Source organism: Labeo rohita, chromosome 17 (genome assembly GCF_022985175.1).
Source record: "Labeo rohita strain BAU-BD-2019 chromosome 17, IGBB_LRoh.1.0, whole genome shotgun sequence".
Lineage (NCBI taxonomy): Eukaryota > Metazoa > Chordata > Actinopteri > Cypriniformes > Cyprinidae > Labeo > Labeo rohita.
The window spans coordinates 10217478-10239015 of NC_066885.1; the positions used below are offsets into that span (position 1 = coordinate 10217478).

Below are 21538 nucleotides of genomic sequence, written 5' to 3' on the forward strand. Positions count from 1 at the left end.
AAAAATCTTCATCATCAGTAGGGGGCAGGTTAGAGTCGTATGCTTCCCCAGAGCCATACCCAGATATCATCAAGCCATCATCATCATCATCATCACAATCATCGCTGCCTCGGTCCGACAAGCAAGGTACCCCCGCCTCAGTGGCCATGGACAGGGACTCTTTGGTGGTCTCAATAATGGTGAGGTGGGGGCGGAGGGTTGGGGGAAAGGGGATGGAGGGTGTACGAGTGGCTACAGAGGGGAGCTCTAAGGGATCCTTTACAAGTACTGGGAAAACTAATTCGCCTCCTACAATTGAACACAGACACGAGGCACGTTAGTTTCGAAAACTGGTTAGCCAGCCGAAATAAAAAACACACCAACGGATACAAGGCAGAACGCACACAATAAAACTAAAAGACAAAACCAAAACAATATTAAACATAAACAACTATAAGTTGGCATCAAAAGGACTTCAAAGGTCTTTGTGGGTGAGCTGGTTTGAATGATCTGCTTTTTGGGTAAATAAAGTTGTGCGTGAATAATGGGGTCATGAACTGAGAAACCAAAATTTCCCTTGATCTTTTGACATATAAGAGGTCATTGTACTATAAAAACATCCTGTAAGTTTCAGAACTCAAAACTTTGTTGTTAGTCTAAAACAGCTTTTGGAATGTTCTACTCTACGATGTAATAGAAGAAGAAGATTGACATTGCTGCATGTTTAGCCCTGCCTGCTGATTCGCGCATAGTGTTGGAAAGAGTGGATGAACTTTATTTCTAATGAAGTTCTAGACTGCATCAGTAAGAAGTCAGTCCTTTGTTTACTTCATTTTACCGTGGATTCGTTTACAATTACTCATAGCGTCAGTGATGCAACACTCGTTCCCTCATCTCAGGGAACTGAGCTTACGTCAGTAAATGTTTGTTGTTAGTCTAAAAACAAAATGTTCTACTCTATGATGTAATAGGTAGACATGCATCGCCTCTGCAGAAAATGATCGACATCGCTGCCTGTTTAGCCCCGCCCACCAATTCACGCATAATGTTTACCAGAGAGGCGAATGCGCAGAGTTCTAGACGGCATCATTAAGAACTCAGTCCTTTGTCTACTTCATTTTACCGCAGATTCGTTTACAATTACCCATAGCGTCAGCAATGCAACACTCGTTCTCTCATTTCAAGGAACCGAGGTTATGTCAGTAAAAGTTTGTTGTTAGTCTAAAAATAGAATGTTCTACTCTACGATGTAATAGGTAGATATGCATTGCCATTGATTCACACAGTGTTTACCAGAGAGGCGAACGCACAGGTCTACGCAGAAACCAAATGATAAAGATGTCTCTGAAAACAACAAAGCGTAAAAACAAAGCGTTTTTATAAGAGGGGTTAAAAACAGGATAGAAAATAGCCTATTACTTTTAAATTATGTTTTTTTGATGTAAACATCTTGATAACATTATAAAGTTGACCTCAGAGAACAGTACAAAAAAACCCCCAAAAAATAAAAAAAACAAAGGCAGTTCATGACCCCTTTAAATCACATTTACTGCTAATTTCTACTAAAACATTTTTAACATTTAACACAAAAGTTGCATTCAAGATTAGCTCATGCATTTCACCATGAACTAGTAATAAATGATATGCAATTGAACGTTAATCAAAATGCTGTTACTTACTGAGCTGCAACCTTAATGTAAAAATAATTTTTTGTAGTAATATTTTGCATAATTTAACATGCAGGAACAATTCTACTTCCTATTGCCATGAAGTCTCAGGTTCTTAAAATAAATGTCATGAGAATACAGCGCAAGAAAATTATGTATATAAGCTATGAGGTGAAGTCTCATCTTTTCTATTAGAAGTGTGTATTTTTATAGAAAAACATCTTCTCTCTCTCTCTATATATATACACACACACAGATATGGCTCCCCAGCAGACTCTTGCCTTTTGAATGGCTTCAGAAAGCCTTCCTAATGGCAGTTACTATCTCCATAATGCAATGACAGCTGAATGATCTCTGTCGCCATTATCTATTGAATATGGTTGATTTTGAAGTGTGACACTTGAATCTTTCAGTAACAAGGGAATACAACAAATGCTACTTTCTTTATCTTGAAATGCACAAAGATGTACAAAGATGGTATTGACGGCAGTAGGATGCTTAGTTCTTCATTTATATGTTGTAAAGTACCACTATTCGGGAGGAAACTAATGATTCTAATATGAGGAAAAAAAAAAAAACACTGCATAAATGCATCATTTCATGGACATGTAAGGTTTGTTTCTGCATTCTACCTGCTAGATATTCAGACCGTCATTGCAAACAAAGATAAATCTGCCATCAGGTTTTTATAGTATATATAAAAAGACTTGCATATAAGTAAAATTCAAAATCAAAAGAACTTAAAAAGGCAGACTTTAATAATAACAAAAGCAAACCAAAGCCAAGTTCTCCATAACTAGTCATAGCACGCAATACAGTACTAACAAACAGGCAATATAAACATCAACAGTATAATTTAGCAAATCGAGATCAAAACTTCTTGATCTCATTATATTAAGAATTTAAACAGCTTATATATATTATAAACATAAACACATCAAAAATAAGCATATCATAATTTTTTGTCAACTTACATCAACAAATTGCCCGCATGATTTTGGCATGAAGAAAAAAAAACGTACAAAAGAAAGTTGTGTAAGAATGTTCTTGGACAGGTTTTTTCTTTGTGAAAACAAAACGACTGTCATCGTGTTTCTGGTTAGATATATATTTTTGTTTCCCACATGAGAGAGTACAGGGAGGCAACAACACATACATCCACACCACATAACATGAAAAATAAACTTCACCATTATTCTCTTTTGTTGTTACTTTGATATATAATCCAGTTTTCTTACAAAAACTGTACATAGTTGAGCCTTTGATTTATATAGCATTTTTTCGTTAAATAAATATCTACATTCTAGTAATTAAACTTTTTGCTTAGATTGGTTTTAATCTTTAGGTTTGAGTGAATGGATGACTGTACATATTTTACCATAGCTAGAGGGGGGGAGGAAGGGGGGAGAGGGGTTGTGACAAGGGAATTGGACCTATGAACATACTACATAGGAGATGACAATGATGGGGGTGATTGTGTAAGTCAGTTGCCATGTCCATGTATAGGCAGTACGAAGCGGTCGGGCAGCATTAACGTTTTTGGCTGTAAGGAAGGGATGGGGATATACAAACAATGAGCATATACATGCCCATCTACGAAAAAGAACAAAACTCTAACACTGACAATCTGACAAACCCTAAACTGCAACTTCTTCGCCATGCAGTTTGGAAACATTCTTTAAAACGTCAATTGTTCATCAAGATCAACTCTCAAAATTTGAAAAAACAAGAAGTGTATTAAGATCTGGAACCTTTTCATTGAGCATCATGTGCCTTTTGGATTACTGACGTATTTCATTTGAAATCAAATTGGGTTGTTTTTGCATTCGAGGCATTGCAAATTGCGAATCGTGCTATTTCCGAGGTGCCTAATCACTGCGAGCACATGGAATTGTCAGTGAATTAGTTCCAAATCTAAAAAAGAAGACCAAAAATCAAAACACGTTATCAAATGATATTGTGATTTGATAGTCACATCTAGTTAAAATTTCACCACTAATTTTGAACCCAAAAATTCAGCTAGTCAAAAAATGGTAACCAACAAAAAATGAAATTGATTTGAGTGTGTCAACTAAAAAGACAAAATTCCCAGAGACGAAAGAACAAAGCAATTCTAATTTTCACACACTACAACCAGATGCACAAACTATAAAACAGACACAATCGAGAGGGACAGTTTAACAGACAACTGCTTCCTCTGTCATGTGACCCAAAGACAAATATATCTGTCATTGTTAGTCTTAAACATGTAACAGGCGTGCAGTCTGGATGTATGTCAAAGAGAGAGGAAAATTGGCTGAAAATGGGTTAAGTTTTTTTTACTGCAAGATGTTGACGCATGCGTAAAGTAAGTTGCATTTAGGGAGAGTAGACGAACAACACAGCAAGCTGGGGGTCAAATCAGACATCAAAGGTTAAGCGAGGTCAAAGAAGCCTTTAAACCAGGGCCTGTAGGTCACAGATGTTTGTCTGTTCGCTTTTGTAGCATGCTGCTGGGATATACGGAGCAGATTCCTCCTTTTTTTATACCGGTAAAGTCGCTAAATCTCATAACGAAAGATCCATAATCATGCTCGGTACCCACAGACTTTGGTTCAAAAGCAGCAGAGTATTGATTGGGGAATTCCACAAGAGGGTTCAAGATAGATGACTTCTATAGAAAATAGAAATAAACTCTCTGAAAGCTTTAGGGCGAACAGTGAGAACTTGTGAGATGTTAAATTGGTACATAATCTAATCATCTAAAATCTATAATTTCCCTTCTAATAGAAAATAACCAATAAATTCCTCTCAAACATAATTAAATACAACAAAACCACACTATGACTATTGGGAAAGGAAGAGATGAATGAAAGTATAAGATCCTTATAAAAGAACCCATTTATATCACTATTTATAAATGCTGTAACATGATAAACAAGACTATTTTTTAAATGATAGATTATAACTAAGTATATCAATGTGGACACTGCAGTTTTGTCACCAGCTCAAGCTCTTTAAAGTGGGATGAATTCTGATTGGCTGTCAATGGTTTTATCATTCATTAACTGGAAAAAAAAAAACATTCTGAAAGTGCTCTGTATCATTATGGTTATAGTTGTAGTGAGGACTACTATTCTATTAAATTTAGAAAGATTTTTACAACTATATCTTTATGTTTGTCTTATCATTCTTGGTGTGAATTGGCCTTCAGTGATCAAAGCTGCAACTGTTTTTAGTAAATGGCCAGATTGACTTGACTCAACTAATTACAATACACACATTCTATGAAAGGGTTAGTTCACCCAACAATTAAATTCTGCCATTAATTACTCACCTTCATGTCCTTCTAAAGCTCTAAGACCTTCGTTCATCTTTAAAACACAAATTAAGATATTTTTGATGAAATCAGAGAAAAATGTCTTTTAAGAAAAATGTTTAATTTTGTGTTTTAAAAGGCAGTAAATGAACATAGTGCTCCAGAAACATTTCCTATTATTATTAATATTGAAAAAAGTTGTGCTGCTTAAATTTTTTGTGGAAACCGTGATACATTTTCTTAAGATATTTTTGATGAAATCCGAGAGCTTTCTGACCCTGCATAGACAGCAACTACCACGTTCAAGGCCCAGAAAGGTAGCAAGGACATTGTTAAAATAGTCCATGTGACATCAGTGGTTCAACCTTAATTTTATAAAGCTACGAGAATACATTTTGTGCTTAAAGAAAACAAAATAACGTCTTTATTCAACAATTTCTTCTCTTCCTTGTCAGTCTTCTGACACACGTTCATGATAGCTTTGGAAAATTAAAGGAACATGCCACTATTTTTGAAAAAAGGCTCATTGTCCAACTCCCCTAGAGTTAAACAGTTGAGTTTTACCATTTTCGAATCCATTCAGCCAATCTCTGGGTCTGGCGGTAGTACTTTTAGCATAGCTTAGCGTAGATCATTGCATCTGATTAGACCGTTAGCATCTCGCTCAAATATGACCAAAGAGTTTAGATAATTTTTCTATTTAAAACTTGACTCTTCTGTAGTTACATGGTGTACTAAGACCGACGGAAAATGGAAAGTTGCGATTCTCTAGGCTGAGGATGTGGCTAGGAACTATACTCTCATGCAGGCGCTGCGTAATATCATTGCGCCTGTTGCATCCATGGTATGGCAGCAAAGTTCCTTGATTATTACGCTGGAAGGAGAGTATAGTTATAGCAACTTTTCATTTTCCGTCGGTCTTTGTACACAGTGTAACTACAGAAGAGTCAAGTTTTAAATAGAAAAAATATCTAAACTCTTTGGTCATTTTTGAGCGAGATGCTAACGGTCTAATCAGATTCAACGATCTATGCTAAGCTATGTTAAAAGTGCTACCGCCAGACCCAGAGATCAGCTAAAGGGATTTGAAAATGGTAAAAAATCAACTGTTTAACTTTAGGGGAGTTGGAAAATGAGCCTATTTTCAAAAATAGTGGTGTGTTCATTTAAATTTAAACCACAGACGTCACCTGGACTATTTTAATGATGTCCTTACTACCTTTCTGGGCTTTGAACATGTCAGTTATATTGCTGCAGGGTCAGAAAGCTCTCAGATTTCATCAAAAATATCTTAATTTGTGTTCTGAATATGAACAAAAGTCTTAAGGGGTGAGTAAGGGTGAGCAATTAATGACAGAATTTTTTTTTAGTGAACTATCCCTTTAATAATACTACAATGTGCACCTACGCATAAACACCATTTTTTTTTTTTTTATAAAACTGACTGACGCTACCTGACAAGAGTGTACATCTGTTCAGTAAGGCGCCACATTAGAATGCAAACACTGTAACGCGTGGAGTATTATTTGCAAAGTGAGACTATTCAAAACTCTTCTAACACAAGAGGTGTATCTCAATGTCGGGTGTCTGGTGTGTTCTTATCTCTGGTTGCACTATGGATAGGTAATTAAACAGGAGCTCCAATGCTGAACGGCCACCTGCAGGCCTGTGATAAAAGCAACTCCCTCTCTCTTGGCACAGGATGGGGCCAAGCAATACTGGCTCTCTAATCTGGACCATTCTTCCCTTTGTTCTACCCTTTTTTTTATTCATTTCCTGCATTCCAACGGCATCTAATTGCTTTTGAGTCTAAAAAGACGCTCACCTCTGTCTAATCAGCATGACAAAACAAGCTACACTTACTCTTAAAAAGGAGATATCTGCTTGAATCAGGCGAATAACTAAAATCCAGCTCATTACATATGCACCTTTGGGGAATTTCATAGTATTGTTTGAATTTAAAATCATGAGTGCAGCATATAATGCCATCTGGTGTTCATATAAGGAAGAGAAATGAGCCCTGGTGCGCTAGCTGTACAGTCAATACACAAGTGCAATTCAGAGACACAGCATAATTTATATGTACTGCATAGCAGCTATATTTAGTTATAATGTTTCAAATTTCGCTAAGTTATTATATGGCTTTAGAAGGTTTGGAATATAAAGTACAAGTTGTATGGACCGCTTTTAGGAAGAAAAAAAAATTGTGTTTTAAAATGCAATAAATGAACATGGTGCTCCAGAAACATTTCCTATTATTATCAATGTTGAAAAAAGTTGTGCTGCTTAAGTGTTTTGTGGAAACCGTGATACATTTTCTTCGGATTGATTCTTTGATGAATAGAACGTTTAAAATAACAGCATTTGGAAATCTTTTGTAACATTATAAATGACTTCACCATCATATGTGACCCTGGACAACAAAACGAGTCGTAAGTAGCACGGGTATATTTGTAGCAATAGCCAACAATACATTGTATGGTTTGAAAATCAAAATGATAGATTTTTCTTAAAATCATTAGGATATTAAATAAAGATCATGCTCTAATGAAGATATTTTGAAAATGTCTTACTGTAAATATATCAAAACTTAAGTTTTGATTAGTAATATGCATTGCATATATTATGCATATTAATATGCATAAAAACTTCATTTGGACAACTTTAAAGGTGATTTTCTCAAAATTTAGATTTTTTTGCACCCTCAGATTCCAGATTTCAAATAAATGTATCTTAGACAAATATTGTCCTATCCTAACAAACAATACATCAATGGAGAGCTTATTTATAAATTTCAGTTTAACCTTTAGGACTGGTTTTGTGGTCCAGGGTCACATATTTGCTGATTAAAAGTATTATTTCTCAAAAAAAAAAAAAAACTGACCCCAAATTTTGAATGGTTGTGCATGTTTAATTGTAATATAATGGATAAAATAATAAACTCATAATAAATAGTGTCAACAAAGGATTCACTAACTTTTTTTTTAAAAAATGGAGCAATTTATGAAAAAATATAATATAAATATATATATATATATATATAATATAAAGGAATGTAGTGTCATGAATTCTACTGATTGTGGTTTTAGTCTCACTTTAAAACATAAAATTACAGAAATCAGCTAATATCAACATTTAAAAAGATGATTAAAAGTACAAAAAGTACAAAGTACAAAGTTAAAGCCCTCAAGGTCTAAGCAGCAACTCTCAATTCCGTCTCTGAGAAATTACTTTTTATATTCACTCTGTTAAGCATCATGTTAATTTTTTCTAATTTGTTGAGGTTGACCATATTTCTAAAAGTCTGCTATGCCCTTCAGTAGAAACTCTCTTTTAAATTACAAAGTTACAGAGCTCAAAAAGGTACTGCATCACAGGAACGGCCCATCTCATTCTTATCTGTTTTGTGCTAAGCGGAAGTTTTAATGACAGGAAAATATCATGGGACTTTTGTTTTTAGCAGACACAAACAAATTGCTATCACAAACCCGGAGCTTGTTAATTCCTGATTAATTATCCGTAATTATTTCATCAAACGCCTCAATATGAGACAGCGATAAGCCTGAACAAATCACACTTCTGGAAAGATGTAGAACTTTGCCCTTTAGAACTGATTAGTGCTGCGTGCTAACAAGAATCTGTAATGCGACTTTAATGTAAATACATTGCACCGACCCTTTCCTGCATATAGAAGCTGTGCCATAAGCTGTAAGAGTGAGAGACGCTTCCGTCAAACACATAATTGAGTCTCCAGAGGCTTCTTGCCCTCAATTCCAAATTAATTTCACCCTTTGTCTTGTTCAAAAGGAAATGGAGTGCTACCGAATCATTTAAACACTCTGAAAATGAGCCCCATTTAGTGTTTCAGAATAAACAAAACAGAAATATAACTTTTTTGGTTTGCAAGCGTGAACTTTAAAATAATGAGATCTGTGTGCACAGAAATAATTTGTAGCAGAACCGCTCTACGGAATGATCCGGAAGCGTATCATTAATCAACAGAAGCCCTCCTATGGAATTCCAGATAGGGGAAAAGGGGGAAAACCCAACAATTTTTACAAACAGAGAACAGAATCACGTGACAACACGTCAAGACAGACAAGTTGATAGACAGGAACACGATTTGGTACAGGAAATGCAGCGGAAATCTTTGCAACCATAAGCTTGAGGTATGATGCTTGTTGAAACTGGCTCATACATACAGTACAGCACTCAGGTTAGTCGGATGGTGAGGTTATGCATGGAGATCAAAAAATGGCGCCATGCACTGAATAATGAGAGAATAGTCTGGAAAATGGCTCTGGCTAGCAGCTACCATATTACATGCCACAAATGACTGCTTGAGAAAGCGTGACATTGAGAAGCGCACGGTTTGTGGCAATAAAACTCTTTCTATGCCATCTGCATTCAAAAATAAGTTCATATGCAGACCGGCTCGCAGTCAGGTGAGGAGGAAGTGAGGGGCGTTCAAGGATGCTGGTCATTCTTAAAACACAACTTTCTTAAGATTACATGAGCTCGAAAAGCTCTTTGGATGGCAAGAAAAGATTTTGTTGCCTGTTATTTGCTTTGTTAATCAAAATGACAATGTTCAAGGTCAAGCCCAGATGGTACAGATGCTTGAGAAAAATGGAGGAAAAATCGATTTCAACACCAAAATATCATGCGGAACAAGATGAGGCGAGATGACAGGAATGTTGCTTTTGGAAAGCTGGGAAATAGATGAGGACTTCACCAAAAATAACATCGACCACGCACAAGCTCATGAAATTAACAGGACGACCCCACGCATGCGGTACAGAATACACGCCGAGTATGAAGACGCACCCCTGCAGCGGTAATGTCTCATGCAGCTTCACATCAACTGATGTAGAGGTTAGAATGGCATGAATTTCTGTGTAAACGTGACTGGATGGTTGGGACCCTGCCAATAGCTTTCTTTATGAGTACATAAAGATTCCAGAAAGATGGATATTGTTCTCAAACCGCTAAACTGATGAATGTCATTTGGAAGAAATTGGCATTGACATTTGAGAGAACTGCAGAGGGTGAGAACAAACAAAGCAGATCACTAGCCTGTCATGTCTGCATGAAAACTTAAACGTGTACATTTTCATCCAACGGCGCACAATAAACATGGTGCGCACTTCTGCGATAAAAGATGGGGTGCTCATTACAGGCCAACAGATAAAACTAACAGGCCATGAAATGGCTTTGGCCTCTGGAAACGATCTGATCACACATTGTTCTTCTTGTTATGTGCTGGTTTGCTTTTCCGACATGGAAAATATGTGTAACTGGGTGTTTGTTCAACTAGGGGCGCATCTGGCTTTGTGGACTTTTGGCACTTTTTATACATTTGAGTTATATCCTGACACCTTTTATAAATAAAAACATCTATAAATATATTTGTATGCAACATTTAGACAACTATTTATTGCAATTTATTGAAATAATAAATTAAAATAATTGATTTAGATGATTAGTTTTTTAAATATTAATGATCTCTTTTAGACTGAATGTTTTACGAAAAGCATTAAAAAAAAATCTAAATAAATGCAGGTATGGTAAACTTTCCAAGACTTGCTGTAATATGTTTTAACGTGACCTTCATGTCACAAAAAAAAAAAAAGCTGAAATGTGTTAATTTTAGTAAAAACCAACCCCTAGGACATAAAAGTGCCCAAAGTTGGAGAAACACCCAATTATTGTAAGTGGTAGGGTTTTTACTCAAATTATGGAGAGATTCTTTTGACCTCTCTGACTGGAATCATAATTTGCAAAGGAATAAAATTTCAATTATCTTTAACTGCAATCAAAAAATTTGCATGTTTCACAAAAGACATGACAGACTATATTCTCCAAGCTACAATTATGTTAAAAAAAGCCAATACCCAACTTCTCTCAAATTTCTCTCTTTCTCACTATCAATCTCTTTTTTTTTTCTAATCGCTGAATTGTATTTTTCATATTTGGGTTGGAAAATCTTAGCAGAACAACTTGTTCACACTGAGGCAAAATGATATCGTTAAAAATAAGCATAACGACACAAAACAAAAATTGGTACACAGAAATTCGATGATATCTGTTCTCTATTACAACAAGTTAACTTAAATCAAGCCTCTTGAAATGAGGAAACAGAAAGGAATCGAAAAGACTGCTTCAACAGCAATTAATCTGATAGATATCACTCTACTATAAGGCTGAAAGCAAAGTTGAAGAGAAATCTCAAAATGTATCATGTGCCAAAATGCAGTCCACTATCACATGGCAAAAAAACCTCAGTATGATACATTTTGAAGCATCAATGCAGAGAACATGTCACTTTTCTGTACTAATTTTGTACGTATGCTCTCATAATAGGCACTGGGGACAAAATTAGTAATCAGTGTGACCATGTTAACCACTTCGGAAAACCCCATGGCCAAGTGTAGCTCGTAATTAAAGTTTAGTGGGGAATGATTTGAGTTTAGCTCTGATTCAAGGCTAAGCATTAGAAATCCATGCCTATTTCTACTTTGTTTAAATTATTTCTTTCTTAACATATCCTTCTATATCCATGTCTCTGTATTGGTGTACTTGGGTTGGATTGGACAGGAAGTTACACTTTTTCTATCCATGGGGGGAGGCGATGCTTTGAGGATCTGATCCTCAGTTGCAAATGAAAGGCCACCACATAGAGGCAAGCAAAATTCAACTGACCTAGCCCACCTGCATGTCCTTCGCACTCAGCAAAGTCCTCGTCGTCACTGGAGCATTCGGCCGAAGAGACCATGTCGTCCGTGGTCTAAAATACGGTGAAACACACAAACAGGACAATAGACAAACAAAAGAGAGACTCGAATGCATTAGATTGCACCAACATAATGTAAAAGAACCTTTTTAAATAAAGTTTCTAATATGCATTGCAGGCCCAGATGCATTTTTCAGCAAGAAGAAGAAGAAGAAGAAGAAGAAGAAGAAGAAGAAGAAGAAGAAGAAAAAGAACAGCACCCTTTCTGAAAAACTTACAATGACTGAACATATCTATTAAAACAGAGTTTGGAAAAATAATAAGAAATAAGTAAATATGTTTGTAACAATATTTTATTGGTCACACATTCTGGAAACAATATGTGACCCTGGAACACAAAACCAGTCATAAGGGTCAGTTTTTTGAAATTGAGATTTATACATAATCTGAAAGCTGAATAAATAAAGTTCCCATTGATGTATGGTTTGTTACGATAGGATATGGCCGAGATACAACTATTTGAAAATCTGGAATCTGGGGGTGCAAAATAAAAATAAAAAATACTGAGAAAATCACCTTTAAAGTTGTCCAAATGAAGTTCTTAGCAATGCATATTACTAATCAAAAATTAAGTTTTGATATATGAATATATATTGATCTTTACTTAATATCCTAATGATTTTTGGCAAAAAAAAAAAAAAAAATTGACCCAAACAATGCATTTTTGGCTATTGCTACAAATATACCTGTGCTGCTTAAGGTTTTGTGATCCAGGGTCACAAATATGCAAAAACAGGATCTGTTTTTAACAATTTTCAAATTTTTTTTTCTGCAGTTCAGTTATTCTGATTGAGTGCATATAACTAACAAAATACAGCTAACTAACACAATAAAACACAATAATGCATAATAAAAACATAATTTAAAAAAAGAGGATTTTTTAATTTTTTAAAAAACTGAGTTATCTGTTTTGGCAAATAAACTTTTCATATATAAAATAAAATAAAATAAAAAAAATAATAAAATAAAATAAAACAAAACACACAAGTTGAATAAATAAATACATAATAATAATAAAAAAATCCACTAGTCTCCACTAGGTCAAAAATGACTGGTATTACTATACTTGTAGAGACATTTGGTCCCCATAACATAGGCAATACCACACACACCCACACACACACAAACACACACATTTTTTTCCCTATATACATTAATTATCTATAGCTTTTATTAAAAAAAAGTTACCATTAAGGTTTTCTAAAAAGTCATAAAACGCCTTCCATATGGACCAAACTATACAAAGTCTGTTTTTCTAGAAATAAGTACAATAAGTAAGTAAATTAATAAATAATATATGGATTTAGAACAAGATGAGGGTGGAAAAATAACAGGATTTTCATTTTTGCAAGACCTTTTCCTTTGAATGGAGCTGAGAGTTCCACGCTCTTATTAGCAGCTGAAAGCATAATCAAATTAGCCACAATATTTAATAAATGAATATGCAATGAGTCTGAGATTTAGGGAATTTTCTAAATGACAGAAGTTTGCGAGGAGCTCTGCGGGAAGAGATTTCACGTAAGCCTGCTCGTAAGTCACTGTCATTATTTCCCCGTCAATAAACATTAATTCACCGGTGACAGACAGTGAATGAGTTTGCTGAGCTCATCTAGGGTGTTAATTCCAAACTTTTATTTTGAAAAACCGCTCACGTCAAACATCTATACGAGTCACCTCCATCTCGCCCTTTTGAGAGTCTGCATGGATTTCCCATCATTGTATATCACCGCCGCTGAGAGGAGAGGACCAAACACACAGCGGCACTCTGAGATTATCTGTGTGTCTCCAACGTCTCCCGCTCTGATTTATCCCCAGCGCTCTCCCTTACTCATGCCAAACGCCGCGGTGAGCTCGTTTTTCACACCCTCTGCTTGGCATGTCTTTATTAGGAGCAGATTAGAATGTGGGGCAAAATAAGTACTGTCGTAGACCAGGTTTATGAAATTTTAAATAACACAGGGAGCAATGGAAAGCGCTCTCAAACGCAGGGTCATATATATGATTGGGTTTGACGGAATAATAAAATGTTTTCCCTCTATATCCTTGGTGGACTTTGCTGAAAGAAAAAAAATAGCTGCTGCTTCTTCTCCCCCCCCTCCTCACAGTTTTGGTATGAAAATGGTGCAAAAATCCATTCGAATGCACATCAGCTTGGGCAGAGGTGGCGCTTCACACTGGCGGGGTGTGGAATATCGCTCTATGTGAATATAAAATTATTCATTGAATTTATATTTAGTGTGGCAAACAACTCATCTTCGTGACTGAAAGAGGAGGAGGATATCACAGATGCAGAAAGCAATGAGAAACGTAATTGACTGATTGCGGAGAAAATGTGAAATTATTTCAGGCTTCCCCCTTGAATGACAGCATTTAATCTCATAAACCGCTCCGAACAGAACCCGCGGTTGATATTCGCTATAAAAACGCTCCTGACACAATGGCCGATTTGAATATGTATGTCTGTGAATACATGCAGACTAATGCACAGGTATGTACAGATCAGCTACCGAAATATTCAGAAGCACTGAATATGTCGGTAGCCGCTCTTCATATCCTCTTTCACAATAACACAAGCTCAGCGTTGATCCAGGCCGAGAATGCACTGGAGAGCGGCTGCATTATTCCATTTTCTACTCCTATATTGATACTTCTGTTGGGAACGAGAAAACGGCCTAATCCACATATTAACAATGTGAGAATATGTTTCGCTAGCATATAAGCCTTGAACGTTCATCTGTGCTGAAGAGTCTAATCTTTTTCCCTCCCTCTCTCACGCCCAGTCTGACAGTGACGGGAACTTAATATTGAACTCCTGGAAGATTAGCTTGTTTCTTCACTCTTCTCAAAGCCGAGAGTGTAATGCTTCATGGTGTCCGACAGATAAGCAAATCCGGTTAAATCCGTTCAATTTATTTTCAGTCTTAAGGAAATTACACATTATTTAAAGAACAATGTATTTTGGACAAATAAAAAAAATGAAGAATTGTCTGTTTATTGATTTTTTTGACATCATTCAAAAAAGTCTACATGGAGTCTGTTGCCACTAAATTATTTGCAGCAAAAAGTGACCAACAGCCATGGTTATAATTTGAACAAACACTGGCATCTAAACTAAACAGATTCTTGACTGGTGGAAAATTACTTCTAAAAAATCTAAATCAATTAATCAATCAATAAATACATATGTAAATAAATAAAAATAAAATATATAAAACGTAAAAACCTTTCTGCAAAACTGCAACATTTCCCATTTTCAATAACTAAAACGGAAATAAAAAAAATATTCACGTATCTTAAACAGCTAATAAAAATGCCCCAAAACTATATATATATATATATACACATGATGTTTTTCTTTAAAAAATGCATTTTTGTCAGGCTCGGATGTATAGGTTTCTATGTAAGCACTGGTGCTTCTGATTGGGTTGAGGCTGGGAAAAAAAAAAAAAAAAATTAAGCAGCACAACTGTTTCCAACATAGATAATAACTGATTTATTATCTATGTAATAGATAATATTATAATGATTTCTGAAGGATCATGTAAAACTGAATATTGGAGTAATGATGCTGAAAATTTAGCTTTGTATCACAGGAATAAATTCTATTTAAAAGTATATTAAAATAGAAAACCACTTTTAAATTAAAAATTATATTTTACAATATTACTGCTTTTCTGTATTTTAAATTAAATATATGCAAGCCTTCAGGAACAGAAAAGTCTCCTTTAAAAAAACATTAAAAATCTCAATACTATCTATATTCTAAAATAACACTGTTGAGAGTGAAGAGACATTTAAAAACCAAATGTGTAAATTTTGCATATTGTGGGAAATGTGCAGTTCATGGGAATATTAATAATTTACTATGTTTGAATTTGATTGTTTAATTTTGTACCATGAATTATTCTGCATCCTGAAACATAACCAGTTGAAACTACTGACTGAAAAGACTCCACATTGATTCTGACTCACAAATGAGAATGAGAATTTTAGCATCTGGAAAGTTTGTACCTGTGTCACATTTAATTTTCATAACGCATATTTTCTGAAGTTTTATGTCCACTGAAAAATTACGGAAAGGAATTTCAGTTTTATCGATTGAAAAAAACTATCAGCTTCCACGTACGACATATTGAATGGACTGTACCTTCATCTCTCACAGCCTCACGTCTGCTCATGTCAGATTAAATATGGTGCCTGCTCTGACTAAAGTCTATGGCGTGCTTGGACTTCATATTGAATAATAGCTGACTACGTAGCTGTACAGGATGAGGACTACATAGGTTTAGATGACAAGGCCCTTTGGACCTGTTATTCGTCTGACCTGGTGAAAATGAGCAGCTCTGCTGTGTATTGAGTTTTAGTGAGCTGTCTGCTGGCCTGCTGAGGCAAAGAGTGAAATCTGATTATTCTACCTTGACAAGGTAAAGGTCATTATAGACAGGCTTGTGTTTTTACCCTTGAGCTTCAATAATAGTCTGTGAATTCACAGAAATCAGAGTGGACTGACTGCAGCTATGAGTGAAAAGAGCATGGTTGTGTAAAAGTCAGGGAAAATGAAGAGAGATCTCTGTGTCAAAATGTTAACAAAAATAAAAAATTCTGAAATTTGAAAATGCGTATACAGATGCAAAAACGAATTTTAACAATATGTTGTTGATGTAAGTTAAAATGGTGAAAATATAAACATAAATAAATGGAAAGCAGAAGCATTTTCACTTGTTGTCTCAGAATTTTGTATATTTAAAGCTTTCATTGTATATAGAAATTTTCCTTTCCTTTTTCCAACCAGGTTTAGAAAGAGAGCTTAAAGCTCTGCAGTCCTAAACCTTTGACTGTTGTGGACAGCAGCCCCTCTGCGATAAACCCATTTTGACTTACCAAAGACTGGACTTCATCAAAAGCTGGCTAGTCTGCAGGAATAAAAAGTCCCTGGGATGTTATGATTTCATTCAGAGTGAAATTATGTGAAATAGCTGTTTACACAGTAAGTGGCCCGAAACCAGACTGTAATTCTAAGTCAGAATGACAAAATCTTAACCTAAACCTCTAATTTAATAATGCAAAATATTAAAAAAAAAAAAAAAGTATATATATATATATATATTCATGTTTTAATGCCAAAATATAATTAAAAATATATTTTTAAGAAAATAATAAAAAATATTGATTATTAAAAATTACAAATTGTTCATGTAAATAACAAATAAATAAGGTGAAAATACAATTTTCTAAAATTTGTAGGAAAAAAAGTCCAAAGAGGATTTGCTTCATTTTAACACATTTGTCTGTCTATCTATCTATCTATCTATCTATCTATCTATCTATCTATCTATCTAAAAAAAAAAATAAATAAATAAATAGTAAAACTAAAACATTTATATATTAAAACTAAAGAACTAAATAGAAACAAAAAATTATAAAAATGAAAAATTTTAAATAAAAAAAATGACACATACCAAAATTACTAAAACCTAAACTAAAATTAAACTGAAAACTGAAATATAAAAATTAAAGCTAATTTAAAATATAATAGAACACTAAATTAACACTGGTCCAAAACTGAGGTATTCTAGACATTCAAATTCAATATTTCAACATTCTTAAAACCAGGGAACAAATAAATAAAAATGACTAAAACGTGCAAACGTGCAAGGGACTGAAAAGTTCTGGCAAATGTGGCATGGCTTGGCAACTTCCAGGCCACTTCCTACACAAAGCCAGCAGTCTGATTACATTCTCTGCCTGCTTATGGCAGAATACCCTTGCAGCTCCAGGGCAAGATAGTATTTTGGGCCTGTGACATTGTGGATGTTGGTTAGCATTCAGCTCTTTGCCCCGAGGCCTGCTCTGCCTATGCAAATCTGCTTAATCAATGCAGGATATTTACCATGGCTCTGCTCAAAGATAACTGACAGCCTGGGTGAGCCGTTCCAGTGTCCTGCTGGGTACAGAAAGCAGGAGGGAACTACAGAGAGTGACAGAGCAGAAGAGGCCAGCATCTCAATTCAGCTGAATTTGGTTATTCCGGAAACCCTAAGGATGTTTATGAAAAAAGAAAGATATGGTCTTTTTTGGAGATGTGATTACACAGGGTCTAGTCAAAGCCTTCTAATATCAAAAACGCTCTGCATCAAAGGACAAACGGGGCATAAACGAACGCGGAAATAATTTCAAAAGCTGTCTATCAGTGTGCAAACTGAGAACAGTTGGTCTAAATGCTCGCTGTCGCACACTGATGTAGACAGCGAAGTTAACATCTCTATTGCTCATATTCATGTTATATTTCACTTGAGATGAATGAAAAAAGTGTCCTTGAAAAATGTGGCTTGGTCGCTCTACATATTTACTATAAATAGACAAAGCTATTGACAGATGTGTTGGGTGAAGACTTGATAGGAAGAGCTGATATCACATTATGTGGCTGTATAGCAAATTCAGCTGCGTGGAAGAATAAATGGATTCAACAGTCACCTCTGACAGTAAGGGCACTAAAATTGGCCTTTCTTGCCATTTGTGTCTCAAAATACAGCAAGAATGTGGCCACTTAAATTTAATCCAACATGCTCGTTTTGCATTCAATAAAAAATGGCATAAAAAAATGACTCAAACACCCGTTTTTACAGTATTTAGCAAAATGACACCCGCAAGCTTTGAGGAGAAACTCTTTAAGAGCTAAAAGGGGTCACACGCCAAATTCATTGCTTTTTTCTTCACCTTAAATTACTGTGCTGACAGTCTTGCATAAATTAGTGACTTAATATGAAACATTTCTTGTAAGTATAAACATTTCTGAGGTGTAAAAGCTTAATAGTTTCAGTGCTTGATGAAAAGCTTCACAAATTTAGTGCTGCTGACCCGTAGACCCCCCAAATTACCTATTTCTATTGATTCATTTCATTCCATTTGGCTTGTCTCGCAGGGTGATTTAATTGAGGTCAGAGAGCAGCTTGTGAACAATACAGGACATTTCATTAATAACACTGAAAGAAGCCTGGTGTGAACACAAGAACAGACTTAAATACATTAACACTGAAAGCCTATTATCAAGTCATGTGCAGCACAGTTTATCTTTGTCTGCACTTAGTGTTCAACGGTTAAAAAACTGTTAAAATATGTGTCAAATATGGACAAAGAAATACACAGAGGGAAAAAAGTGTCATATTGTGTCATATACTCATATACACTACTGGTATCAAATTGTTCAAAAAATCAGTTTTTTTTTTTTTTCTTTTTTTTTTTGAGTAAAGCTAAGTCGAAATTCACATAGCACAGGATCAGGGCATCCTCTGCCAAAAGTCTGTGCATGTAAATCCTGCAGATATAGGAGCAAGCGTGTGATTTACGCTCCAAACAGAAGCCAGATCATTCATTTCACAGGAGCCCCTCAGTCCTAATCGATTATACAGCACCAAGGAAAGTGCTGATGCTGGAATAATTTTTGAGATTTAGGAAGTTCCTCCTGTCATGTTTTTATGCCTCTTTTTGATTTAAAGATGCTGGTATGGTCAACATGTCTGATGTCAAGATTTAGTGGGAATCACTAGGAACCAAGCTTACTTTGATGTCACAATCAGTAAAAACAAAAGTAATTCTGATGCTGGGAAAAGAACAAATTATGGTGTTATAAAATGTGGAAAAAATCATTCTGATGACATAATAAGTGGAAAAAGACATTTTGATGTCATAATCACTGGGAAAATGACTAATTATGATGTCATAATTGGTGGAAAATAACTAATTCTGATATCATAATCAGTGAAAAAAAATCATTCTGATGTCATAATCACTGGGAAAAGAACTAATTATAGTGTCATAATAAGTGGAAAAAAATCATTCTGATGTCATAATTGGTGGAAAAAGACATTCCAATGTTCCAATCACTGGAAAAAACTAACTAAACAAAATTAATAATTCTGATGTCATAATCAGTAAAAAAAAAAAAAAATAAAATAAAATAAAAAATTCTGATGTCATAATCATTGGGAAAACAACTAATTATGTCATAATAGATGGAAAATAGCTAATTCTGAAGACATTGTGATGTTAAAATCACTGCGAAAAAAACTTATGTCATAATTGGTGGAAAATAACAAATTCTGATGTCATAATTAGTGGAAAAAGACATTCTGATGTCATAATCACCAGGAATATAACTAATTATGATGTCATAATTGGTGGAAAATGACTAATTCTGATGTTATAATCAGTGGAAAAAACATTGTGATGTCAGTCATGGAGAACTGAACAAATTCTGATGTCATAATCAGTGAAAAAAATCATTCTGATGCCATAATCAGTGGAAAAAGAACAAATTCTGATGTCATGGTGGAAAAAGACATTCTAATGTCATAATCACAAAAAAACAAACAGAAACAGTGGAAACAGAATTGATGATGTCACAATCACTGAAAACAGAACTAATTCTAATTTCATAATCATTGGATAAAAAGTTAATTATTATGTCATAATCACTGGGAACATAATTCTGATGTCATAATCAGTGGGAAAAGAAGTAATTCTGATATTATTATCAGCGGGAAAAGAACTAACCATTATGTCATAACCACTAGGACAAAATGAATTATGATGTCATAACCAGTGGGGAAAAAACTATTGATGTCATAATCAGTGCAACAGAACTAATGCTAATTTCATAATCAGTGGGGAAACGACCTAATTCTGATATCAGGATGACTGAGAACAGAGCTAATGATCAAAGCTAATGCTGATGTCATAATACTGAGCTGAAGAAGGCATTTTCGCATCCGAAAAACAAAAAAAAGTCTCTAAACTTTGCAAATAAAGTCTAATTGTTTTGTTTTAACAACATTTGAATCATACTGATATAAATACAGTGTGATCACAGCTCTCATGTTTAGAGCGTACAGGTAGCACTTTGGCGGCTAATTGAATGGACGAGACAGTCTGATTTAGCTAACCAAACAAGTCTAATTAAATGAACTATCCAATTAAATTATTTAACAGCAGTAAGGTAGAGCAGAACAGTGAATCAGAAATAGCTTGTGTGGCAGCATATATTCTTTCCAAATCACACTCTTGATTTGCTTGTGGGAGGTGAGGAGTTTTTCACCTACATGGGAAATACTGTAAACGTCTGTCATTGTGGCTTGACTAAAATATGTCCTGCTCTAAAAAGGCAAACAAATAGAAACAAAGCATTTTATGTAGCAGAATGGGTCTAAATGAAATTATCTGAAGAAGAATCGTGCCACGTCAAGAGGTAAGTTTAGCTAAGATGAATCGGTGGGAAATGCTTGTGCAATTTACATTTCAAATAAAATATGAACATAAATAAGAAGAAATCATTACGGTTGATCTAAAAAAAACATAGCTTTTACTATTTTAGACATTAGCAATATATGATCATATATGATCAGGTAATAATACACTGTTTACTAGCAGTTTAGATTAAGGGGATGACATAGTTTACTTAAGACACATCATCTTTCTGCACAGCTGTGCAATACGCCCATTCCTGTATCTCAAGTCTCTTTTAGAGGTGATCAGCACTTATTAAGATAACAGTTCCATTTACTACGCGATTAAGATAAAAGAAAATATCTAGTTAGTCGCTTTAGTCATCTTAACCCCAAATGATTCTATGTCGCATCAAAAAAGGAGGCAGACAAAAGCAGACATTAAAACAAAAGTTTGCTGACTCTGGTCCTCAGATAATCATCTCCTTTCATCCCTCCTGTGGGTTTCTCTGGCCTTGATGCTATCGTGTCTATCTCCACTTTGGCAGTACAAGGAGTGAACAGCTTGTATTACAAACTG

The 21538-nt window shown here is 35.0% G+C and overlaps 1 protein-coding gene across 1 annotated transcript in view; it reads right to left on the reverse strand.

Annotated features, from left to right (window-relative positions):
- The window catches only part of nrxn3a (neurexin 3a), a 350535-nt gene that overhangs the window by 1477 nt on the left and 327520 nt on the right, over nt 1-21538 (reverse strand). The window contains 1 exon segment of the mRNA XM_051132863.1: nt 11647-11731. Within this exon segment, the coding sequence (XP_050988820.1) occupies nt 11647-11731 (85 nt within the window).